The sequence below is a fragment of the Desmodus rotundus genome, chromosome 9, assembly GCF_022682495.2.
Source record: "Desmodus rotundus isolate HL8 chromosome 9, HLdesRot8A.1, whole genome shotgun sequence".
Classification (NCBI taxonomy): domain Eukaryota; kingdom Metazoa; phylum Chordata; class Mammalia; order Chiroptera; family Phyllostomidae; genus Desmodus; species Desmodus rotundus.
In genome coordinates this window covers 80,537,945-80,561,651 of record NC_071395.1, presented here as the reverse complement: position 1 = coordinate 80,561,651, position 23,707 = coordinate 80,537,945, and the positions used below count along the sequence as shown (strand labels likewise).

The 23,707-nt window shown below is 38.9% G+C and overlaps 1 protein-coding gene across 6 annotated transcripts in view; it reads right to left on the bottom strand.

The window, feature by feature from the left end:
* NF1 (neurofibromin 1) overlaps window positions 1-23,707 on the bottom strand; it is a 220,448-nt gene that overhangs the window by 170,185 nt on the left and 26,556 nt on the right. For all 6 annotated transcript variants that reach the window (XR_008425115.2, XM_053910986.2, XM_053910985.2 and 3 more), the window contains exons 2-3: window positions 4,861-5,004; window positions 3,111-3,194 (exon numbers count right to left, since the gene is read on the bottom strand). Coding sequence is in view for 5 of the 6 variants with exons in the window: in XM_053910986.2 (XP_053766961.1) it covers window positions 3,111-3,194; window positions 4,861-5,004 (228 nt within the window). In the remaining variant the exon portion in view is untranslated. The remainder of the gene's footprint in view (window positions 1-3,110; window positions 3,195-4,860; window positions 5,005-23,707) is intronic.

Genomic DNA, 23,707 nt, shown 5'->3' with positions numbered 1-23,707 from the left:
TAAACAATACCCTTGTATGAACTAATAACTAATCTCTACTCAGATTTCCCCAACTGCCCCAAAATGTCCTTCATAGCTTCAAAATGGTTCATAGATCAATTCCCAGTCAGGGCACATGCCTGGGTTGCAGGCCTGGTTCCCAGCTGGGGGCATGTGAGAGGCAACCACACACTGATGTTTCTCTTTCTCCCTCCCTTTCTCCAAAAATAAGTAAAAAAAATCTTTAAAAAAAAATAAGGTTCATAGATTGCAGCGTGACTCTTATGTTCTTTTAATCTTTTTATTCTAACATGATCCCCCCCATATATTCTATTTATTTTCTAAAACAATTCCCCCTATATACATTACCTTTATTTTCTGTAACATTGACATTTTTTAAAAAATGGTCCAGCTGCCTTACAAAATGTTCCATGTTGTTGATCTGATTATGTTTAGCAGTATAACTTAACTTGTTATTCTACTGCCTGTATTTTCCGTAAGGTGGAGCCTAAATCTAGGTCTGATTACATCCACTCTAAACACTTTAGGCAATTCAGTGCACTTCATATCACATCACATCAGGAGCACACAAGGACAGGTGATCCCACTATAAATGACACCAAGTTTGCTAACTTTTGGTGTTAACACTGAGGTCTCTACTTTGTAAAATAAGTCTCTACCGTACAATTAACAAAACAATCAATGGATGATACGCTTTCCTGCAGATACACTCTTCCACATACACATTTCACCTAGCAGCTTTATTATCCATGTACGAATAGCATTAATTTTTTTAATTTTTAATTTAAATTTTTTAATTAATGTTTTTCAAAAGCATTTTTTCACTGCTTTTTAGAGGTGATAGGAGGGAAAGAAAAGAAACATCAATGCGAGAGAGAAGCATCGATTGGCTGCCTCCGGTATGTGCCCAGACCAAAAATCGAAACTGTAACTCAGGTATGTGCCCTAACTGGAATCGAACCTGCAACGCTTGGGTTACCAGATGACTCTCCAACCAACTGAGCCACACCAGTCCAGGCCATATATCAATGGCAATTTTGATAATGCCAAGCATGATGACAGAAAAAAATTTTGTATAATTGTGGGCTATGCTCAATTCTGTAATTACAACCCAAATGCTTTCAGATTCAAATACACTGAAATATATGGACAGGAAATAAACAGATACCACCAAAAAAATACAAAATTTGAGTTATAATGCCTATTTCTCATGTATAGGCTAGCCAAACAATATAGATGTTGAAAACAACTCCAGTTATAAACAAATAAAAGTTGTATAAGTGTTCCATCTTTTGAATAATGGTCACATATACAGAAACAAAAATATTTACGATTCCTCAAATTCTATAAAACTTTACTACTAATAAGAGATTGATAAGTATTTGTTCACATTCATTAGCTATTTCAACTACTTATATGATAAACATGTACCTGTAGACTCATTTCATCTCAAACTCCCTCAACTTTGATTTAAAAGTGAAAATCAGGAGACAACCACAAAATCATTAACAGCAACCCAACAAAACACAATTGTTCAATAATGTAAATTGTATTATTTTTATTATAAATTTAATTTTTAAAACTTACACCTTTTCAATCATAGAGCAGAGTAAGATAATATACATTTTATACATTATACAAATTATACTATGCCCACTTATTAGCATTTCAATGAGGCTGTCTCCAAATAGTATCAAATTACCAGGGGCCAATAGCAACATTCTCCACACACATTTACCAGTGCCTCTCAGTTACAAACATTAAGAGAAAAGCTGTAGAACTGAAAGAGGCAATGAATCACCTTCCCCAGTTCAAACGTGGGAGTGGTGGTACACTGGTATTTACACTCCAGCAGCAAGACCACTACAGAGACTTGATGCAGAAGTTTGAAAACAGCCCTCCCTCACAATGACACTACCCTATTCAACAGCCCATTTGCTCTTTTACTCCATTTTACAAATGAACAACAGCGTGTCACAAATTAATAGAACGCACCAAGCTAAAACAGAACTAGCTCACCCTCAATTTAAGTAGAAAACTTAAAAACACTGTCTCACAATTTTGGAATATGGCCAAGAATCAATAAAAAGAGTGTTAAAACATTATGCTTAGGTTTTGTGGTCTGTAGTCTTAAATACTTCTCTTCCCTAAGGACACACAGTTGTGTGAATGTAATTATTTTTCCAACTCCCTACTCTATCCCTTCTGATTCTTCCCTCTCCTCTCAACAACACCATCAGTCCTCACACAGCAAAGTCCCTTTGACTAGGTTTAATATAAACAACAAGCATAATATACATGGAAGAGAGGAGCAATTCTGACGTGCCAAAGGAAGACAAAATATAAGAAATAAGTTAACTTCAATACGTATGGAATAGACAGATCTTTAAAATGAAGGTATTAAATTTATTTATTTATATAAACTCCTAACGTGTTCCAGGGAAGAATTAATTAGGGCTATTGAAGTATGGAAACAGTATGCTTTATACAACAGAAATATTCTTGACAAAATTCCAATTAAGTCATGGTTGAAATACACTGAGATAACTATTTAGAGAAAACCTGAAAAAGAACTGTTTTGTACTCAGTCTTCCACACATCCATTTTACATGTTCATATTTACAAATAGCAAGTGTTCTTCAGGGAGGATCTATCAGTAACAGAGTTTTAATTTTTTAAGCTCTCTTTCCTATAGATTGGAAAGGTAAAATATTAAAAATAGATCCACATAGGGGAACTAGCCTACTTTTGGCCTTTTACATCACATCCTTTCAAAGCTAAACAATGCCGCAGGCCTAACAATATCTGAACAAAAATCAATTAAATCAACAGTGGCCTTTTTTTCATTACATTTTTTCTAAAAAGCCTGACACATATGTGGCTCAAGTTCAACACTTTCTAATATCTATGTAATTTATAAAAGATGAGAAAATAGTTTTCTCCTAAAAACTTGTCTGTGCCGCCCAGACTGCTCTGCTTTAAAAATTCATACGCATACCTTAGACAGAAAGCCCACGACCGCCCCCTTGTCCACACCTGTCCTTCGATGCGTTGGATCAACTCGACATCTAATTCACAAAACCTGCCGACTCCAGAACAGATTTACTCACCCCAGCGAGACATTTTTCCAGTGTATCCAATATAATCAACTGAGAGAGATATAAATTTTTTTCAGCAGCTTCTCCAAATATTCTCTAAGAGAAAAGATATTCAGAACACTAAAAGTTGGTTATTACTCTCCACTACAAATCAGCACATATCTGAAAAGTGAGAGACTAAGGATCAAGAAAATCAATAGTGTTCTACTTTATCTCCCAGATTATACTATATTTAAATCTATTATTTCTGATTTTACGCTGATGCTCACACAAAATAAATTATCAAGAGAACAAAACTGCTGGCATTCATTACAGTCCGCCAATTAGTCTTGTAACAATAAAAGAAGATACTCTGGTTTATACTTTAATACAATATGTAGGATTTAGATGCACATCTAGATCTTTACCAGAATCCTGAAGGGTTTAATTAACCACACTTTGATGCCACAAAGTAATCAAAGTCTAAATTCTTACAGCAAAATATACTGTAACAACAATTACAGTGAATTTTAAGCATTCACTATTCTTAAATTGAATACGATACTGTTTACCAACAAGAGACTATGGTTTCCACAATTCAATTTACTCAATAAGACGTAAATGAATGTCAGTATCATATTACTATTTTTGTTTTGAAAAGAAGGTTCCAAATATTAAAATATTTTCAATCTAACGGGGAACGTAGCTACTTACTACTACGTAAAATCCTATCTCTGGGCCCCACACAATGCGCAGCAGAAGAGCTCCTCCAAATCTGGAATGTACTTCTATAAATCACTTTATACATTTGTAAAAAAGTCCTGCCTTTTTTCAGAAAATCTTTTCTTCCATAATGAGAACTTTCTTTGTTAAGGCAAATGATTGCTCACACCTCCGGTTTATCAACTGTGTCAGTTTCGGGTATTGTCTAATCAGTTTTTAAAAAAGAAAACACAGCAAAGATGATGTGACTATAAAAATGGGACTGATTTTCACAATCTGCGATCAGAAGCCAGTTTCACAGTTCAATACAAACAACACAAATTATGGTTGTAAGTGCTAAAAACAATCAGAGCGATTCAAGTTTAGTCAAGAAACAGCCAGATCAGTGGACTTGAACTGACCATGAAGGAAATTTTAGACAGGTGTTGACAGAGAGGAAGGAACCACTTAGGACAGGCAGGAGAAATATGGTCAAAGGGGCAGCAGAGAACAGTGGAGTGAGTCCCTTCGAGTTTAGGGAGTATAAACAGATTTTATAAAATGTAGGCGAGAGAAGCAATTATCAGCTTCTGACAGTGGAAATCGGAATCTGAGGACACTTCAACAATGGCTTCTCTAACTAGAGAATCTGTCACAAGCTACAGGATAAAGGAAATGAAACAATATTGTCATAAAAGCAAGCTCATATTTTAGGACTATTAGATCGTATTTTATTTATCACCTACTCAGGACTGCTACAATTTAATGTGTAAATGTTCAAATAAGAAGATAAGGACAATCTTTTAATAGATTACCATGGTCAATTCATATATAACACAATATCTTTATGAAATCCTAATTCCAGAAAAATAATGGCAAGGAGATAGAGTCACAAATAAGGAAAGTATCTAAGGGAAAGAATCAAAAAGTAAAATGAAACTAAAAGGTTACCTGTGCTTATCCATAAAATATGAGTATTAACAGAAAATGAATTTCCATACTTCAAAATATGATACTCCAAGTTTTTAAATCAAAAACAAACCGAAGTAAATTCCCCTACAGAACAGTAACAATTACTCACCATATTGTTAACATTCTTTAAGATAGTAGTGAGGCCGCTTATAACCAAAGAAAACTTGTATTTGGAAATATTGATAAGACATTCCTTGTTGTGTTCGGTACTGACTTTGGTATGTGTGTTCTGCTGTCCTGTTTTTATTGGAAGCTAAAAAGAACAAAAAAAATATGTTAGTTTACACTTAAAAATGACTAAAAAGAACTCTATTACTCATTGAAAATCATGTGATTTTAGGAAAATTTTATCAACCACAGTTACCTATATTAGTATCTCAAGCTCCAATTTTCTATATAAATAATGGCATTTAGGACGAATCTAAAGTTCTTTGGAAATTTCAATTTTTGCAGCTCTCTTTCTGGAAGTCATAAACCCTATCTACAAAATTAAATCCTTACCCAGCTCTATGTAAGCAAGAACGATGATGACTCACAGAAAGAGCTATAGAGTTATTTCCTTGTAGCTAAAAATTATTTCGGAGAATGTCTGCACTAAGATGCACGCAACCTTTTCCCTTGTGCACTGAGCTCAAGCATTAACAGAACAGACAAAAAAAAATCTGTGCCCCATACCTCTGGTCAATGACGGCAAATAACTGCAGACTGTTCAAAAATGAGAACAAATGTGTAAACTGGAATAAACAGCAAGACTGACTCAGGTAAGATAACCGTGCTCGGGTACACAGTTGAGGGAGTAATGGCACAACAAACATAATCTCATGGAAAAAAATATCTTTAGGGAACTACATTGACAGTTATCTAAGGATGAGTTAAGCTGAATTACCAAGTTCACATGTACCCTGTTGAAGAGTAGCATTCTGTACTGAAAGTACCATGATCATGTTTACAGTTTAAATGTTAGATCCTGCTAATGCTAATGAGAAGACTGCTGAGGGTCCTCCGTGAAAAAATAAAACTCAGTCCAGCTTTCTCATTCCTAAATGGTGTAATGAAAGGTGAAAAGAGACTGAGTAGCATACCCAAATTTGCTTAGTCAGTTAGTAATAGGTGACTAATTTGATAGTAAAGAAATACGAAATAAAGGAGGGAAAGTATTTTTAGACTTTGAAGGAGGGGGCAGAACAGAAGCAACAGAATTATATAATGTTAATTATAAAGATTATGAAGGGAAAAAATCTGAAAGATAAAAAAAGGGTAGGATTTTAGAAGGCAGTGTGGCTGTAGCATAGCTAGGGAATTTCCCCAACTCTCTGTGATGGTTAATTTTATGTCAATTTCATTGGATCACAAGGTCCAGGCTTATTTGGCTAAATATTATTTCCAAGAATGTCTCTGAGGGTGTTTCTGGACTACATTAGCATTTGAGTAGATGCACACAGTAAGGCAGTTTGTCCCCACCTCCACGTGGGTGGGCACCATCCAGTTACTGGGGGCCTGAATAGAACACAAAGGCGTAGGAAGGAAGAATCTGCCCCTTCCACCTGACTGTTTGAGCTAGGACACTGACATTCTCCTGCCCTGGGCAATCCTGCGTGGAATCTACACTATCAGCTCCCCAGACTCAGACTGTATTACCAGCTTTCCTGGGTCTCCAGCTTGCGGATGGCAGATTGTGCGATGTCTCAGCCTCCGTAATAATGAGAGCCAATTCCTTATAATTAACCTCTCCAAACACACACACACACACACACCCTATTATATGGCAAAAGGGACTTCATAGATGAAATTAAGGTCCTTAACCAGACAGATGATTTGAGTTAATCAAAAGGAAGATTATCTTGAATGAGCCTGTCCTAACTAGCTGAGCCACAAGAGATTTAAAGCAGTGAAAATGCCTTCCACTGGCCTTGAAGAAGCAAACTACCTTACTGTGGGGAAGGCCACATGGCAGGAAACAGCAAGTGGCCTCTACGAGTTGAAAGGCTCAGTTCTACAACTGTAAGAACCTAAATTCCACCAACCAGTGAGCTTGGGAGAACCCCAAGCTTCAGATAACCTCACAGCCCCACCCAACACCTTCAGTTCAGCCTGGTAGGAGCCTTGAGCAGAGAAACCAGCTAACCAGTGCCAGATCCCTGACCCACGAAAACTGTGAAGTAAGTTTGTGGTTTTTGTAAACCACCACGTTTACAGTTTGTTACAAGCAATAGACTAATACAACTACCAAATCTGTATCTTCAAATGTGTTATCCAAATGCCTATCTGGTATCTCCACATGGGCATCTTGTAGGCACTTCGAACTGAGTGTTCCTAAAACTCTATAATCTTCCTACCATGTTTCCTCTTTTAGTAAACAGCACCACGAGCCATCCTGTTTCTCACTTCCTTTATTCCCTTCCTTTCATCCTCCCTTTAGTCAGTCGGATACACAAAAAATGAGACAAACAACTGAGCATGCACAGCTCAGCCCTAGCGGCCTTTGCTTGCGAACAGGCTTGCTACAGAGCACAAGAATCTTCCTCTGTGTCCACATGCCAAGAGTTGGTCAGCTGCCTACCGCTGCAGAGGAGAGTGGCCGACGCTGCCTGGGACTGGACAGGCAGGTCTGCCTAATTCTGAGGTGTAGTTAATAGGCTCATTTGGGTCTCCAACATCACACTGATCATTAAAAACTGTATTTATTTATTTCATACATGTTTTGGCCTCCATCTTTACTTTTACTTCTCAACTTATTCAGGAGCCAGGCAGAGAAGAAAGGTGTATTCTGGACCCCCGCCTCCCATAAACAACACCAAAATCTGTGTAGAGGGGGGTAGTAAGTGGCCAAGATTTTATCAGATAAAGGTAGTCAGGAAAAGCTTTCTGAAGATGTGACATTGAGCAGAGACCTAAATAAAGTAAGAGAATGGGAAGACCCATGCAAAGATCTGAAGAACAAGCACTCATGGCAGAAGTGCAGTTATAACAGATCTGATGTTGGAATAAGTGTGGCATACGAGGTCTGCACACAGCAAAAGTCCATCCACTTTTAATATAACAAGAATGGTTGGTGTGACATCAATGTAACCTGGCAGCCCAGGAGAGTGGACTGGAATGCGCATGCGTGAACAATGACTTCACTGTACTAGTCGGTGGGAACAGTAGACGCCAGTGAGTGAGCGAGCATATGTACTGTGTGGCCGTCGCATTCAAAATGAGCAATGAATCTGCATCAAATTTTGCATTAAGCTTGAACATTCCTCTGTGGAAACTATGAGGATGATTCACAAGGCCATAGCTATGGGCAACTGGTGATTGGCAGCTTCATCACAAGAGCCCAGATTTGGCGCCCTACAACTTCTGGCTTTTCCCAAAACTAACATCACCTTTGAAAAAGAAGAGATTTCAGACTGTTGATGAGATTCAGGAAAATACTACAGGGCAGGTGATGGCGATTGGGAGAACTGGGTTAGGTCCCAAGGTGCCTACTTAGAAGGGGACTGAGGTGTCACTGTCCTATGTACAGTGTTTCTTATATCTTGTATCTTCTTCAAAATGTCTATGTTTTTCATATTACATAGCTGGAAACCTTCTGGACAGACCTCGTGTACAAAGCCTATCAAAGAGGCCATCATGGCTAAACTAAAGAGAACAAAAGAAGAAAACATAGATCAGGTCAGAGAGAAAAGCAGGGGTGGGTCAGATCACAGAAAGCTTTATGGGCCATTTTAAGAGCTTTGAATGTATTCTGAGTTTGATGACGTACCAGGTTATATTTTCCAAATATGCTCACAGTATCTCTCATCCCACATGCTCTCCTGCAACAAGGCCTTGTCATTCCCACATCAAGAAGCGAAGTTTATTTTTCTAATTGTTTGTATCTAGGCAGGTCTTGTGACTGTTCTGACCAATAAAATATGGCAGAAGAGACACTACACCAGTTCCAGGAATATCCCTTAATTGGTCTGACAGTTTTTATTTCCCTCCTCCTGGGAGCCAGCTAGCACGTAAAAAGTGGGATTACTCTGAGACCATGCTGTGAGAAGCCCAGTCCACAGGAGGAAATTCTGAAGAATGAGATGCCATGTCGGGAGAAAGGCAAGGAGCACTGAGGTACCAGACATGTGACTGAAGAAGTCACACTGCAAGGGATTCTCCAGCCCCAGGCATCCTACCCAACAGCACGTAACACCCAGCTGAACCTGTCATGAAATTCTTACTCGCAAAATTGGGAGCAAAACCAACATGTTGTTTTTGGCTATAACACCTTGGAGTAGTTTGTTTTGTGGCAATAGATAACGAAAAGAGGGGAAGAAAATATTGGAGGGATGTAAGCAAGGAAGTAACGTGAACTGATTTATGTTTTTCGAAAGAGCCTTCTTACTGCTGTATATTAAAAGATAGTTTAGGCAAAAGAAGATGGTAGCTTCAAATGAGGCTAATAAGAGTAGTGGAGAAATAGTGAGGGGTTACAGATTTTGAAGATTGGGGGAAGGGAGGCGGTATTTAAAATGGAAGCTGATTCTGAAGTTCACTGAAAATAAACCTGTCAGAATACCAAGAAATTTTTGAAAACCTAGAACAAGAGAAGGCTTGCATTATCAGGTGCTGAAACATTCTTTGAGCTCTTAATAACGAAACTAGTATGTTATAAGCATAAACTAATTAAAGACATAAAGCAGTTATTATTATGTTCATAGAAATTTAATACGGTAAAGGTAGTATTTCACATCAGTGGTAAAGAATGGATTTGTCAATAAAACATTACCAGAACAACTGACTATCCATCTGGAAAAAATATACCAAATTAAAAGTGTGCGTGTGAATATGAGAGAAAGAGAGAGAGAACCTACTGTGAAAAAAACAAAGCCATAAGCTATTAGGAAAAATACTAAAGAATAATTTCATAATATTGAGATAGGGAAGATTTTCCTAGGAAAGAAAAATCCAAAAGCCACAAGGAAAAAACCAGATATATTTGCCTACATAAAAATGTTTAAATTCTGTGACAGAATGAGAGACAGACAGACAGGCACTACAGCACTGACAAAGAAAAAGACAAGTAAGAGACAGGAAACAAAAGAATGTGCAAAACTAGCAGCCAAAAGGTTTACATAACTAATACGTAAGGTTGTATTACATATTAATCAGACTATTCACTGGGAAAACTACTTCAGAAATATAAAGCAATTCATAGAAGATGAGTGGTCAGTACATAATAAAAATGTGCTCATTTCACTAATAATTTTAAAGTATTAAAATTAAATTAGACCATTTTTGTAACTCTACATTTTTCCAAAATAAAGTTAAGTACTACTAGAAAGCGTAATAAGGAAATGACTATGCCTGGATTAGTATTTTAAAAATATAAAATAAAATAAAAAATAAAACTCGAACAAAATAATTTTTAAAAGGTAGTAATTGTGTTAGAGAAGAATGAGGTGTTTTTTCTTTTCCTTTAGTTTTATGAGTTCCTCTTATTTTCGATTGGCACGTATTACTTTCCCAATTGTGAAAAAAGTAAATTAAGCTCTGTTTTAAACACTTCATGCTACCATACACAAATCCTTGGATATTATGGCAGAAATGTAAAGGATCTAAACTACATAAAGAAAAATAATCGCCTTTTAATTAGGATCTTCATTAAACACTTTTTTAAGATACAAGATTTCAACAAATAAAAAGATTTAGCAAGTGAAGGCACAACATTAAGCAAAGCACTGTGAACAATGGATAATTTGTTTCTAGTTGCACTCAGAAAATTCTTCAAAAGGTCACAGGCCTAAAATCTTTGCTTCTGTGTACATTGTAACCAGTTTCTAAAAGGCCCCTCAGACCATGATGGGGGTGGGGATGACATTAAAATTCACTTAATAGAAATTTTCAACTAAATGAGAGAAAAGGCTAAGAGAAAATCATACTAGGGGGAAAAAGCACCTAGAAAAAAAAAACATACTAGGAAAAGAAGGCATATCAGCTGTAGATACTGAAAAACAACGTAAGTCAGGAAAAGGTATCAAATATTTACACTGGTTGTATTAACATGTTACTGTTATGTAATACGACTTTATATGGCATCTAATGGACTTTAAAGTTTTTAAGTTTTTCATTTATTTTATCATGAGATTTTTAAAATACAATCAGTATATCAAACCTATGGTTACAAAGATATTATTCCTTTGACAAGGCTAAGTGAAACAGGCAGGCCTACTTAAGGTTGTTACTGCTAAGTAAATGCTACAGGAAATAGCTGAACTGATGGTACACGGACGACTAAAGTTAGGGAAACAGTATGATAACATTCTGAAATTTAACACTGAGTTTATAAAACAGGTATTAAATAATTAACTGGATTTTTTAAAAATATAAATGCTCTAAAGATATTTGAGAGAAAGAAGATTAGCACAGTTTTGCCAAGAAGTGAATTCCGACACTGTCCTTCCCCAAACACTTCCTTAGCTTCTCTCCTTCCTATTATTCTGGACTTCCAGACTACCCAAGTGTTTTCATACACAGAAGCCCCTGACTCACAAACAAAAAGCCTACTTATACCAATAGTCCCAACCACTAAAGAAGCTCCAACAGCAGATTCCCATGTGCCCTTGCCAGGTTCTCCAGGTATCTACTACCAAGGCAGAGGAAGATTTGTTTCTGTCAAACACAAAGCTGGATCACACTGTTTCCACAAAAAATGCTGGCTCTTCTTTTTCCCCTCGTCTCCCTTCCCTATAGTGTAATAATTCAACACAAAAGCCATTATTAGGAGGGACAGAGCAAGGCAGACACCTGTGTCTGTGTGTTTGGGAAAGAGATGGGATGTAGAGTATGAGCAGAATGAGTGAGGCATTCATGCGGACAAAATGGAGCAAGAGGAGGGTGAAGAGGGTACCCACATGGGAAAGCAGCCCAGCAAAGAATGTCACAACATACATGGGGTAGGGAGAGACTCCGAGACAGGGAAGCTAAGCACAGGGTATCAGAGCCCAAGCAGGGTGAGAAGAGTATCTGCGTGGAAGAGCAGGCCACACAGTATGGCAGAGTCCAAACAGATAGGGAAGGTATCCATCAGGAGGGCAGCTCACAGTTGGGTGTCCAAACATGAGTGGGATGAAAAGACAAGAGAGTGGGGCGCAGCAAGGGGTGCTGGACTGTGTTGGGCTTCTGCATGGTGGGAAGGGGGATGTTCTAGCACAGAGGCTGAGCAGGGTGAGGAGGATGTTCACACAGGAAACAGCACAGGGCAGGGTATGTGAGCCTGAGCAAGGTAAGGACATCCACTAGGGTTGGTGGTGGGGGCTGAGGGACAGCAAGGGGTGCTGGAGCCAAGCAGACTAAGTAGGGCACTTGTGCTCAGGAGTAGGTGCTGATGCGGAAATGACGGTGATGCCTGATTGGTTATATAAAAGAAGACTGGTCAAATAAGTAAATATATTGAGAATAACAAGAGCCAGGTTTCTTACTGTCAAAAAAGTTACAAGTAAAAAAGGAGGAAAATTACAAAGAACCCTCTGGTGCTGGACTAAAATTAGAGATGGTATAAACATACAGTTTTCAATATAGAGAGATATGGAAGTAAATACTGATATAAATATGTACACACAAACTGATGAATATGAATACATACCTACCTTAGCTCTGTCCACCAAGAGGACTTAGAAAACAATGACAACTCAGGAATAATGAGTGCACCTAGCCCCCAGATCTTGGCTTCTAAATCCATCCATCGTCCATTAAAAGGAAACAGGGCTTTTTAGAAAAATAGCTAATTCCAGACACGATATAAAAGGAAAGTTCTGAGAAGCCTGGTCCACAGAGAAAGGAAATGCTCGAGGAATAATAAAGACATGTCAAAAGGACATAGAAGCCAGACTGAAGGCCGTTCACTGGCCAAATCTAGAATAATTTAAACATGAAAACAATGATGATAAAACATTATCATTCGATGAATAACAGAAAACGTTTACTCTGTATTCATAGGCATAAACAAACTGAAAGCCTGATGAGAATGGGATACTTCGTGTCTAAGAACCACCATACAGTGTGGTGTGTGTGTGTGTGTGTGTGTGTGTGTGTGTGTGTGTGAAACGTTCACCACGGAGAAGTTCGTCTCACCATCTTAACCAAGTGATCAAAGTTAGCATTATCAGTAGTGCAATGGCCTAAACTGTACCACCCGACAGGATAAAATAAGAAAAACACAGCATTGCATCTGAGATATTCCTACCAAAAGTGAATGACATACATCTAATCATGAGGATGTCTTAAGCCCAAACTGAGGGGCAGCCTACAAAACAAGCAGATGATACAATCTTCAAAGGCATCAGGTTCATTAAAGTTGAGGAAATACTGCTCTAGAATGAAAGGGACGAGAGAGACACGACAACTAAACATAACATGTGATTCTGGACTTGATCCTGATATAAAGAACATCATTGGGACAAATGGTAACACTTCAATGGGACCTGAGAACTAGGTAGTCAATTTCCTGATTTTCATAAGTGTATTATGGGTAATGTAGTAGCATGTTTTAATTTGTAGGGAAGACAGTAAAGTATTCAGGGGTGATAAGGCATTAAATCAGCAACTTATACTCAAATGGTCAAGAAAATGTAGTTTGTACTTTACTTGTAGCTCTGTAAGTTTATGATTGTGTTAAAATTTCAAAAAAGATTGAAAAGTTCTGGTTCAGTTCTAATTCAGTATAGGTGAGACAGGTTTTAGAAGGACTTACATCAGCACTTCTGTGGAGAAGCAGTGACTGAGCTCCACATACACTTGTAAGTGAAGGGGCAGCACACGACCCACTCCCAGGCTGAGAGTTGTACTGCCCTTGGAAATAACTCAGCTTCCCAAAATCTGATGCTCAAACTCAGGATTCAGGAGGAAAAAGAATCTCCACAAGCTACAAAACCTCGGTTCTCAATTTAATTTATAGAGAAGGCCCATGTTCTCTATCCATAAGCATTAAAATCTAGCAATCATTTGTTTTTAAATACAACTGGGCTAGCAGAAGTTATGCCACTGATGGAGTGTGGGGCAGCCAGTCTCCAAGATGACTCCCAGTGAGCCGCACCTCCTGATATTCACACCTCCCACACCGTAACAGGGTTGGTCACACCAACCACTAGAACACCACAGAAGCCATGACTGGTCTGTTCCACAATTAGGTCATGAAAGGCGGAGGCTTTCATTGTGGACTGCCTTGTCTTCTCTCCACCCGCCTCTTCACTCCCTCCCTCCCTCTCTCTTCATCACCTGCTTTAGAGAAAGCTGAGACCCATGTTATGAGGACACTCAGGTGGCCTTTGGAGAGGTCGACATGGCAAGGCCCTAAGGCCTCTGCCAACAATCAGGTAAGCGAACTTAGAAGTGCACCCATCCCCCAGTCAAGCTTCCAGATGCCTGGAACACCGGCCAACAGCTTGACTGTAACCTCCACAGGAGAGGTTACTGAACCAGAGGCATCCAGCTAAGCCACGGTCCCATTTCCTGACCCACAGAAACTGTGAAAAAATCCATGGCAGTTGTTTAATTTTAAGGTACGGAAATTTGTTTTGCTGCAATAGATAACTAGTACATTGTGAGTCTCAGTGCTGAAAGGCTATAGAACACTAATCACGGACCCCCAAAGAAGAAAAATAAGACTTTGTCCAACAGATCCTTGCTGGCTACAGATTGGATAAAAATTAATGTCTAAATTCTCATCAGAAGGCCATTTATAATTCCAGTGAAGAAACACCACCAAATAAATGCCTTAGTAAGGGAAAGAAAAGGAGAGTATTTCATGTATCTGAAACCACATAGCCTTCCTAGCCTCTAGGATACCCAGAATTTCTAGTACCATTTCAGTTTTCTTTTAGGACTGAAAAATATTCTGTGTCATATGCTGGGTGCTGCAGACATAACACGAAGAAGTTAAGCATGATCTCTACCTTAGCAATACTTTTCAAACACCGAAATTTCTATACCATAAGGAACTTTTATTTTTAGTGATAAGTACTTTTATGGCTAATTTTTTTATTGTACTGTTGACAGAAAACTCATTTTTATAAATTAAATTTGAGAGGTCTTCTATTTGATTAACCAACACAATAATATTCCTGTAAGCAGTATAACTACTAGTTAACACTTGAGCACAAGTAGCAGGCACTAACCACATCCTGCCCCTCATTTAAACTCACAATTATCATGATCCCGATTAAATTCCTAGTCTTATTCTCTGCCACTCTCCTCATCTTCTTCCACTTCGACTCCTATTTTCAGAGATGCCATTCTTGAACCCTAGAGTTCTCCCATACACGCTCTGTGAGTCGCCTTGACTTCTCCTACATGGTTCTTTTTTTAAAAAAATTGTTTATACTGCCCTGGCTGGTGTGGCTCAGTGGACTGAGCATCAGCCTATGAATCAAAGGACTGCTGGTTCGATTCCCAGTCAGAGCACACGCCTGGGTTGCAGGCCAGGTCCCCGGTAGGGGGTGCACAAAAGGCAACCACACACTGATGTTTCTCTCCCTTTCTCCCTCCCTTCGCGTCTCTCTAAAAATAAATAAATAAGATCTTTTTAAATAGGCAATTAATAAATGACTGCTTAATAAAAGAATGAACTACTGTCCTGCATCACTTAAGGATGGGGATACATTCTGAGAAATGCATCATTAGGCAATTTCATCACTGTGCAAACATTGGAGAGCGCATTTACACAAACCAAGAGAGGGTCTAGCCTAGTACACACCTAGGCTCTGTGGTACTGCTCCTAGGCCACAAACCTGTGCAGCCAGTTACTGTACAGAATGCTGTAGGTGTTGGTAACACAAGAGTTAGTATTTGTGTGTTTAAACACACCCAGATGTAGAAAAGGTACAGTAAAATCACAGTATAAAAGAAAAAGAGGGTATACCTACACAGGGCACTTACTGTGAATAGAGTCTGCAGAACTGGAAGCTGCTCTGGGCACGTGAGCGAACGAGCGAGTGGTGGGTGCATGTGAAGGTCTAGGACATTACTATACACTACTGTTGGCTTTATAAACACTGTCATTGCAGCTGTCAATGCTGCTCCACAAACAGGAATGTGGACTTCACTGATTGGAAGTATTAAGGAGAAACGGGCTGGGTAAAGCACAGAGAAGCATAATGGTGCCTGTCGACAGGGAGTAAAAGGTGGCCTGAGGATCAATCAGTACAAGTAAGAAACCAGGAGGGAGAGAGAAAGGAACACAGGGGATTGTCATGGCGATGTGGTTTTGGCTACGGTGTTGCAGCAGTGGTCAGATTAAGGAAGTCTGTGGCATTCATTTCAAGAAAAAAAGAGGGTGTTTAACAGGGAGAGGGTATAGAACTGAGGACGCAGTATCTTTTTCAAACTCATGGATATTGTCACATTTCCTGCTGTTTGAATGTAAATATTTCCTCCAACCCCCTACCCTCTTGCCCTTTGATAACCATTATCTTGTTCTCTGTATCTGTTAGAACTCACTATTTTGACTTTGGATATTTGTTTCTGGTTCCACTGACCCTATCTGGCAGAAAGAGTTCTCCCTGTCATTGATTTGATGGAAGAAATAAAACTTATCTGTGCTTTATAACATTATGACCTGAAAATATTTCCAAGTACAGGGATAGGCTGGCTCCACGCTATCACAGAAAACTTTTACTCGAGTGGCAGTGGCACTTGATACTTGTTAAGGTAGCTCCTGTAGAGCTGTGTCCTTGTACAGGACCTTAATCTTCAACAAAGAAAGTACAGCAATGCACTCCAAGACCATCACGCTAGATGGGGGAAAGGGGTGGGGGCTGGTGTTGGAACCCTCTGTGTTGAAACACGTCAGTATTCTGTACTCTCAACATTGAGGTGTGGCGAGTGAGAATCTATTGCCAAGCCCCACAGACACTGCTCCCATCTGAGAAAAAGTTTCTTCTGAGCCACATTTTCTTCCATTTCTTACATGAAATTCTGCTCCACTGTAATATTATGGGGCCACTGTTGTATACGTGGTCCGTCACTGAACAAAACATATTCGTGTGGTGCACGGCCGCAGTGTGTTACACTGACTCCATCTTCTTTAATAACCATCTCTTTATAATCTAATGCAGTGTGGCTCGTGCTAGTTTATCATCTAGTCTTTAGATAGTTTGGTGCTTTCAGAGGAAAAAACCAAGCAACCATTTCCTTTATCTATAGCTTACAAACCTGAACCGTAAAATAACGTTTCCACAATGATCCCATTACTGCCTAATTGAGTAAGAATCTCCACACCATAAGACCGCCAGCCTCTTCCCTCCATCTAGGTCTCAGAGCCCTGGAACCAGACAGTTATCTTCCCAGGTAAGCAACTGAGCAGCACTTTCCCAAGAAACTGAATGCCCAAAGGCAAGAAGACTTGCACTTGGCGGGCTTTCAGCAACAAAGCTACTGTACTGTGCCGTGTAAATGCGCTCCCGTGTATAATGCGCACTCATGGTTTTGTGTGCATTACACATGGGACTGTTACACCCACGTTATATATTAATTATGCCTATGTATAGTGTGCATCCTTATTTTTCCCCTCAAAAATTCGGGCAAAAAAGTGCATTATACACGCCAAAATATGGTACCTCACCACAAACTCACCTATAGTAAAGCTCATGTGTGTAAGCTTCCAATTCTCCCACATTTAAGAGTAAATATGTAGAGTGAGATCAGAAAGCCTAGAATTACCAGGCATAAGAAGGGCCTGTTAACGTAAAAGAAAGAGAACCAAGTACATACACATATACATTAATTTTGAGGAAAAAAAGACAATGCAGGGATGAGAAGAAAACTTCACACTCACATAATTATTTACATCCTAAAAGACATTAGCAAAAATTTTAAAGAATGTTATTTTAAAAAGAAAAGAGCAAGTGAGAATAAAGAACAGGAAAGGACATTTAGGAAGTTAAATAGGACAGTGTGTCATGAGTCCCCGAGACCACTCTCGGGTTCGGTGGTTTGCTGGATGGACTCACAGGGCTCAACGTGTAGTCACAACCACAGCTATGACTTAATACAGCAAAAGGATACAAAGCAAAATCAGCGGAAGGAAAAGGTGCAAGTTCCAGAGGAAGCAAGACACAAGTGTCCAAGAGTCTTCTCCCCACAAAAATGTGGAGTAAGACCAGACATGCTGAGTTCCTCCAGCAATGAGTTACAACAACACATGTGAAATACTGTATCCCAGGTAAGTTCACTGGAGACTCAGTGCCCAGGGTATTTACTGGGGGCACCTCCTGCCTAGCACAGACCAAAGCTCCAGGCACCCAGCTGGAAGTCAGGTGTTCAGTATAAACCACACAGGCACAGTTTAAGCACAGAGAGCCATTCTTCTGAAGATGTGCTAGGAACCCTTCCAAAATCCAAATTCCCAGACACCAGCCAAGAGGCAACCTTGCAAGCAGCACTTCCTAAGGACTACAGTCTCTGGCCTGCAAAGTTAACTCTCCACAGACAGATAAAATAAAACAGTAAAGAGTTGTAAGATAAAGTCAAGACCCTCTCCGGGAAAACAGACAAACAGAAGAAAACACTATGAGAGAAAAAGAGTTTTTAAAATTACATGATCAATCAATTCCAGTATCTGAAAAAAGGAGAAAAAAAATTAGCAAGGAAGAAATTATCAAAGAATCAATATAAAAAATTTCCCAGAGACTGGATAAAAAAGTTGAAGGGATTAAAGGGGAAAAAAATAAACGCCTCACAGACACGGACAACAGGATGGTGATTACCAGAGTTTGTAAAGGGGGGCGGGAGAAGGTGGGAAAGGGCAAAGGGGAGATAAATGGCGAAGGGAGGAGATTTGACTTTGGGTGGTACATACGCGATGCAATAGACAGATGATGTGTTGTAGAAATGTACACATGAAACCTACATAATTTTGTTAACCGATGTCACTCCAATAAATTGAATTAAATTAAAAATAAAGGTAAAACCATTAAAACTGCACAACAACAAAAAAGAAAGAAAAAAGAATTTCCCAGGCTGGAAGAACAGGACTCTCCGAACTGAAAGAGAGCCATTAGGTGTCCAAGTATATCATATTGAACATCAGAATAACAAGGACAAAGAAAAAACCCAAGGACTTCTAAAAATGAAAAAATTAGAAAATAAGTTTGCTTACAACATGATAGGTACCAGAATGGCATTAGATTTGGCAATCCCAAGTGATCAACTGACGGTGGTGAAATGCTTCCAAAACTCTGAGAAAAAATTATTGTAATTCTAGAACTTAATACCCAAATTATCAAATATGAAAAATGTAGACTAAAGATATTCTCAAACATGCAAGGTCTCAAAATTTACCTCTTCTGCACCTTTTTATTCAGCAAGCTGTGGTTCCAAACTAATGGTATCCCCCAAACAGAAATCAACACAGTACAGAAGCAATGGAAATTTCCAGAATAATGATGAAGAGAGAACCCATGCTGACGGGTGCACACCTGGCCCAGTGAGCAGCTACCCTGCACAGGAGAACTGGAGTAAGTCCTCAGAGAAAACAATTTCAATGAGCAGATTAACAGGTTTGACCCTTTATGGAAAACAATACTGAGAATATGTCCATGGTATAAAGAATTTACACCAGGTCCATCAAAAAGAAAGCAAATGAGAAAATGAAACAGTTACCAACTTGAGGATGCACAAAGAGTTAAAATAAACTTAATCACTGTGTACTACTCGACTCAGCCACAGACAATATTATATACATCTCATTTTAGTCCCAGAAGGAGATTCATGGAGATGATAGGGAAAGGCAGTATCTGAAAAGGTAATGGCATACCATTTGATCCAGCAATCTTGCTGCATGGTATTTACGCAAAGGAGTTGAAAGCACACATCGCACAAAAACTTGCACGTGGATGTTTACAGCAGCTTTATTCATAGCTGCCAAAACATGGAAACCACCAAGACATCTTTCAGTAGGTGAATGGATAAATAAAACTGTGGTACCCCACCAGAAAATGGAATATTAATCAGCACTAAAAAGTAATGAGCTATCAAGCCCTGGTTGGCGTGGCTCCGTGGATTCAGTGCCGGCCGAGAATCAAAGGGTCTCAGGTTCAATTCCCAGTCAGGGCACATGCCTGGGTTGCAGGCCAGGTCCCCAGTTGGGGGAGTGTGAGAGGCAACCAAACACTGATGTTTCTCTCCCTCTCTTTCTCCCTCCCTTCCCCTCCCTAAAAATAAATAAATAAAATCTTAAAAAAAAAAAAAAGAAGGAAAGAATTGAGCTATCAAGACATCAAGCCATGAAAAGGCATAAAGGAACTATAAACACATACTAAGTAAAAGAAGCCAATTTGAAAAGGCTACATGCTGTATGATTCCCCGGGGGCTGGGGGTAGAGTGATGAACAGGGAGGGCACAGATTTTTAGGACAGTAAAAAAAGTCTGTGTTGATATTATGGTAGATATACACCATTATACATTTGTCCAAACCCATAGGATATGCACCACCAAAAGTGAACCCTGGTAAAACTATGGACTTTGGGGTTGATTATGATGGATAATAACTAATGATGCATCAACAGAGGTTCACCCTTGGTTAAAAAAAATGCCATTCCGGTACATGATGTTGAAACAGTGCATGTGTGGGGGCAGGAAGCACAGGCGAAAACTCTCACCTTCCTCTCGATTCTGTTATAACCCTAAAACTGCTATTAAAAAAATAAAGTCTTAAAAAAGCCAAGGTCAACAATAAAAAACAATAACATTTTTTAGAACTGTCAGGCAATGACAATCCTCAGCTCCAGGACAAGTCCAAAACTCCAAAGCAGACTAAATAAAAAGAAATCCACATACCTACAAATATTTCAGTGAAATTGCAGAGCAACAAGAAACGAACTAAAAAGCATCCGAAGAGAAAATATCACCTATAAGGTAATGATGACCACTGACAACTAAATTCTCAACAGCAATGAAAGAGCTCAAAAAGAAAGTTAAATGATATCTTTAACATATTCAAACACTGACAGAACTCTGTATATCTAGCAAAACTATCATTTAAAAATAAGGGGAAGTAAAGACACTTTCAAAGGAAGGAAAATAATAACAATTACCACAACAGATCCTCATTAAAGGAAATTCTAAAGAATATGCTTCAAGCAGAAGAAAAAGAAACCCAGAAAGGAAGTCTGAGATTCAAGAACAAAAAAATTTTAAGTTGGACAAATAAAAGGCGCATAATAAAATGGCATAAATCAATCCAAATATATCAGTAATCACAATGAATATCAAATTGGCTAAACTCTCCACTAAGAAGAAAAAAAATCCATACTGTTACATATGTGCTGTTTATCAGAAACAGACTAACATAAGGGCACAGAAAGACTGATGGCCAAAGAATGGGAAAAGATCTACCAAGCAAATATGAAACAAAAGAAAAGTGGAATATGCTTAGGCAAAAAGCACTAGAAATAAAGAGGATCACTACATAATGACACAAGAATCAAAACAGCTGGCCCTGACTGGTATGGCCTAGTTGGGAAGGTATCACCCCGCACAGCGAAAGGCTGCCGCTCTGATTACCCGTCAGGGCACATGCCTGGGTTGTGGGTTTGGTGCCCCCTACAAGAGGCAAGCAATAAAAGTTTCTTTCTCACAATGTTTCTCTCCCCTCCCTTTCTCCCTCCCTTTCCCCCTCTCTAAAAATAAAAAAATGAATTATTTTTTAAAAAGAATCAAATTACGTGGAAGATACCATTTTATATTTTTTAGATTTTATATATTTATTTTTAGAGAGGGGAAGGGAGGGAGAAAGAGAGGGAGGGAAACATCAATGTGTAGTTGCCTCTCGCACACCCCCTACAAGGTCCTCACCTGCAACCCAGGCATGTGCCCTGACCAGCAATCAGACCAAAGACCCTTTGGTCCCCAGGCTGACACTGAGCCACACCAGCCAAGGCGGAAGATATCATTTTAAACCTCTATGTGCCTAATAAAACACATACACACACACATCCCAAAATTGATACATCTACAAAAAAAGTTACAAATTCACCAATATAAAAAAATTCTAAGAAAAATTGTGACATTGGATGTACAAGTTATTTATATAACGAGAAAGTTATAAAATATAATTGAAATACATTTTTGAAAGATAAAATGAAAGCTACCGTATTTTTGGACTATAAGACGCACAGGACCATAGGCACACCTAGGTTTTAGAGGAGGAAAATGGGGTGGGGAATAAAACCCACTCCACCACCTTCCCTGCCCCTCGCCAGTGAGCCAGGTAAGCTACATTTGGACTATAAGACGCACCCCCCTTTTTCTCCCAAATTGGGGAGTGTGTCTTACAGTCCGAAAAAACATACGGTATATTAAATTCTTAAACAGGAAGTCTCAATATCAAAATGATGCCAATCAAGTCTCTTCAACTTGATCGAAAGACTCAATGCAATGCCATTCAAAATCCTACCACCGCTTTTCATGAAAATCAAAAGCTGATTATAAAACTAAGATGAAAAAACCATGCCATGACATTTCCTGAAGAAAAAGGTTAGGGGATTTACCAAACTTGATATTAAAACTTATTAAGAGCTATAGTGATTAGGATAAATAATCAAGTGGGTTACTGGGACCAGACAGAGAGCAAAATACAGAGCCCAGAAAATAATCCCATGCATATAAGGAAACTTAATTTTCAATTGAGCAAGCACTGCAGATCACAGGGAGAAGAACGGACTACTCAATAAACAGGCTGGAACAATCGGTTACTTGTTGCCACACGGAAAAAAGCAAAAGTGGATCCTTACACACAAAAAGTCTATATGTATTAGGGACGTCAGTGTAAAAGTGAAAGCTTAAAAGAAAAAACTTTTAGAATAGGGGAATATCTTTTTTTTAAGATTTTATTTATTTATTTTTCAGACAGAGGGGAAGGAGGGAGAAAGACAGGGAGAGAAACATCAATGTGTGGTTGCTTCTTGGGTGCCCCCAACTGGGGACCAGGCCTGCAACCCAGGCATGTGCCCTGACTGGGAATGGAACTGGCAACCCTTTGGTTCACAGGCCAGCAGCACTCAATCCACTGAGCCACACCAGCCAGGGCACAGAATAGGGGAATATCTTAATGACATCAAGGAAGAAAATGACACACCAAAAATAAAAATTTTAAAAAAATCATTAACATTCTGATAAATTCAGCAACATTAGAATTAAGAACTTCAATCACCAAAGGATACATAAGAGAGTCAAAAAATTCTTTCAAATTGGAAAGGATATTTGCAACACATATAAATATCAACAATTAAACATAAACCAAAGACGACTGGCCAAGATGGTGGCGTAAGCAGACAAGGCTCACCTCTTTGCACAACCATATCAAAATTACAACTAAAATACAGAATAACCATCACTCAGAACCTTCAGAAATCGAGTTGAATGGAAGTCTGACAACTACAGAATTAAAGAAACCACATCCATCCAGACTCCAAGGAGGGGCACAGACACAGAATGGGCTGGTCCCACACCCATGTGTAGTGGAGAAAAATTCAGAAGGGATATCTCAGAAGTGAGTAGTTCCCAGCCCCACACCTGGTCCTGCAGCCCAAAGTTCCAATGCCAGGAAGATAAGTCCTCACAACTTCTGGCTGCAAAAATCAACAGGGATTGAGTCATCAGAAGAAACTTCTAGAGCCCCAAGCAGTTCCTCCTAAAGAACCTACACACTACTCACCTGCTCAGACTCACTCCCTCTGAGCTCCAGCACTGAGGAAAAGTTAAAGAAGTCAAATAGAAAAATGAGCAAATATATATACAGAGAGAGATATGTAGATATATAGAGATACAGGTATCTCACAGAATAAGAAACAGTTCATGAATATCTGAAAAGAAGCTGAGCCTGACTGGTAGCCAAGGAAATACAGATTCAGATTACAATGTTATACCATTTCCTACCCACCAGATAGCTAAAAAATTAAAAAGACAGACAATACAAAACATTAACAAGGACCCAGAGC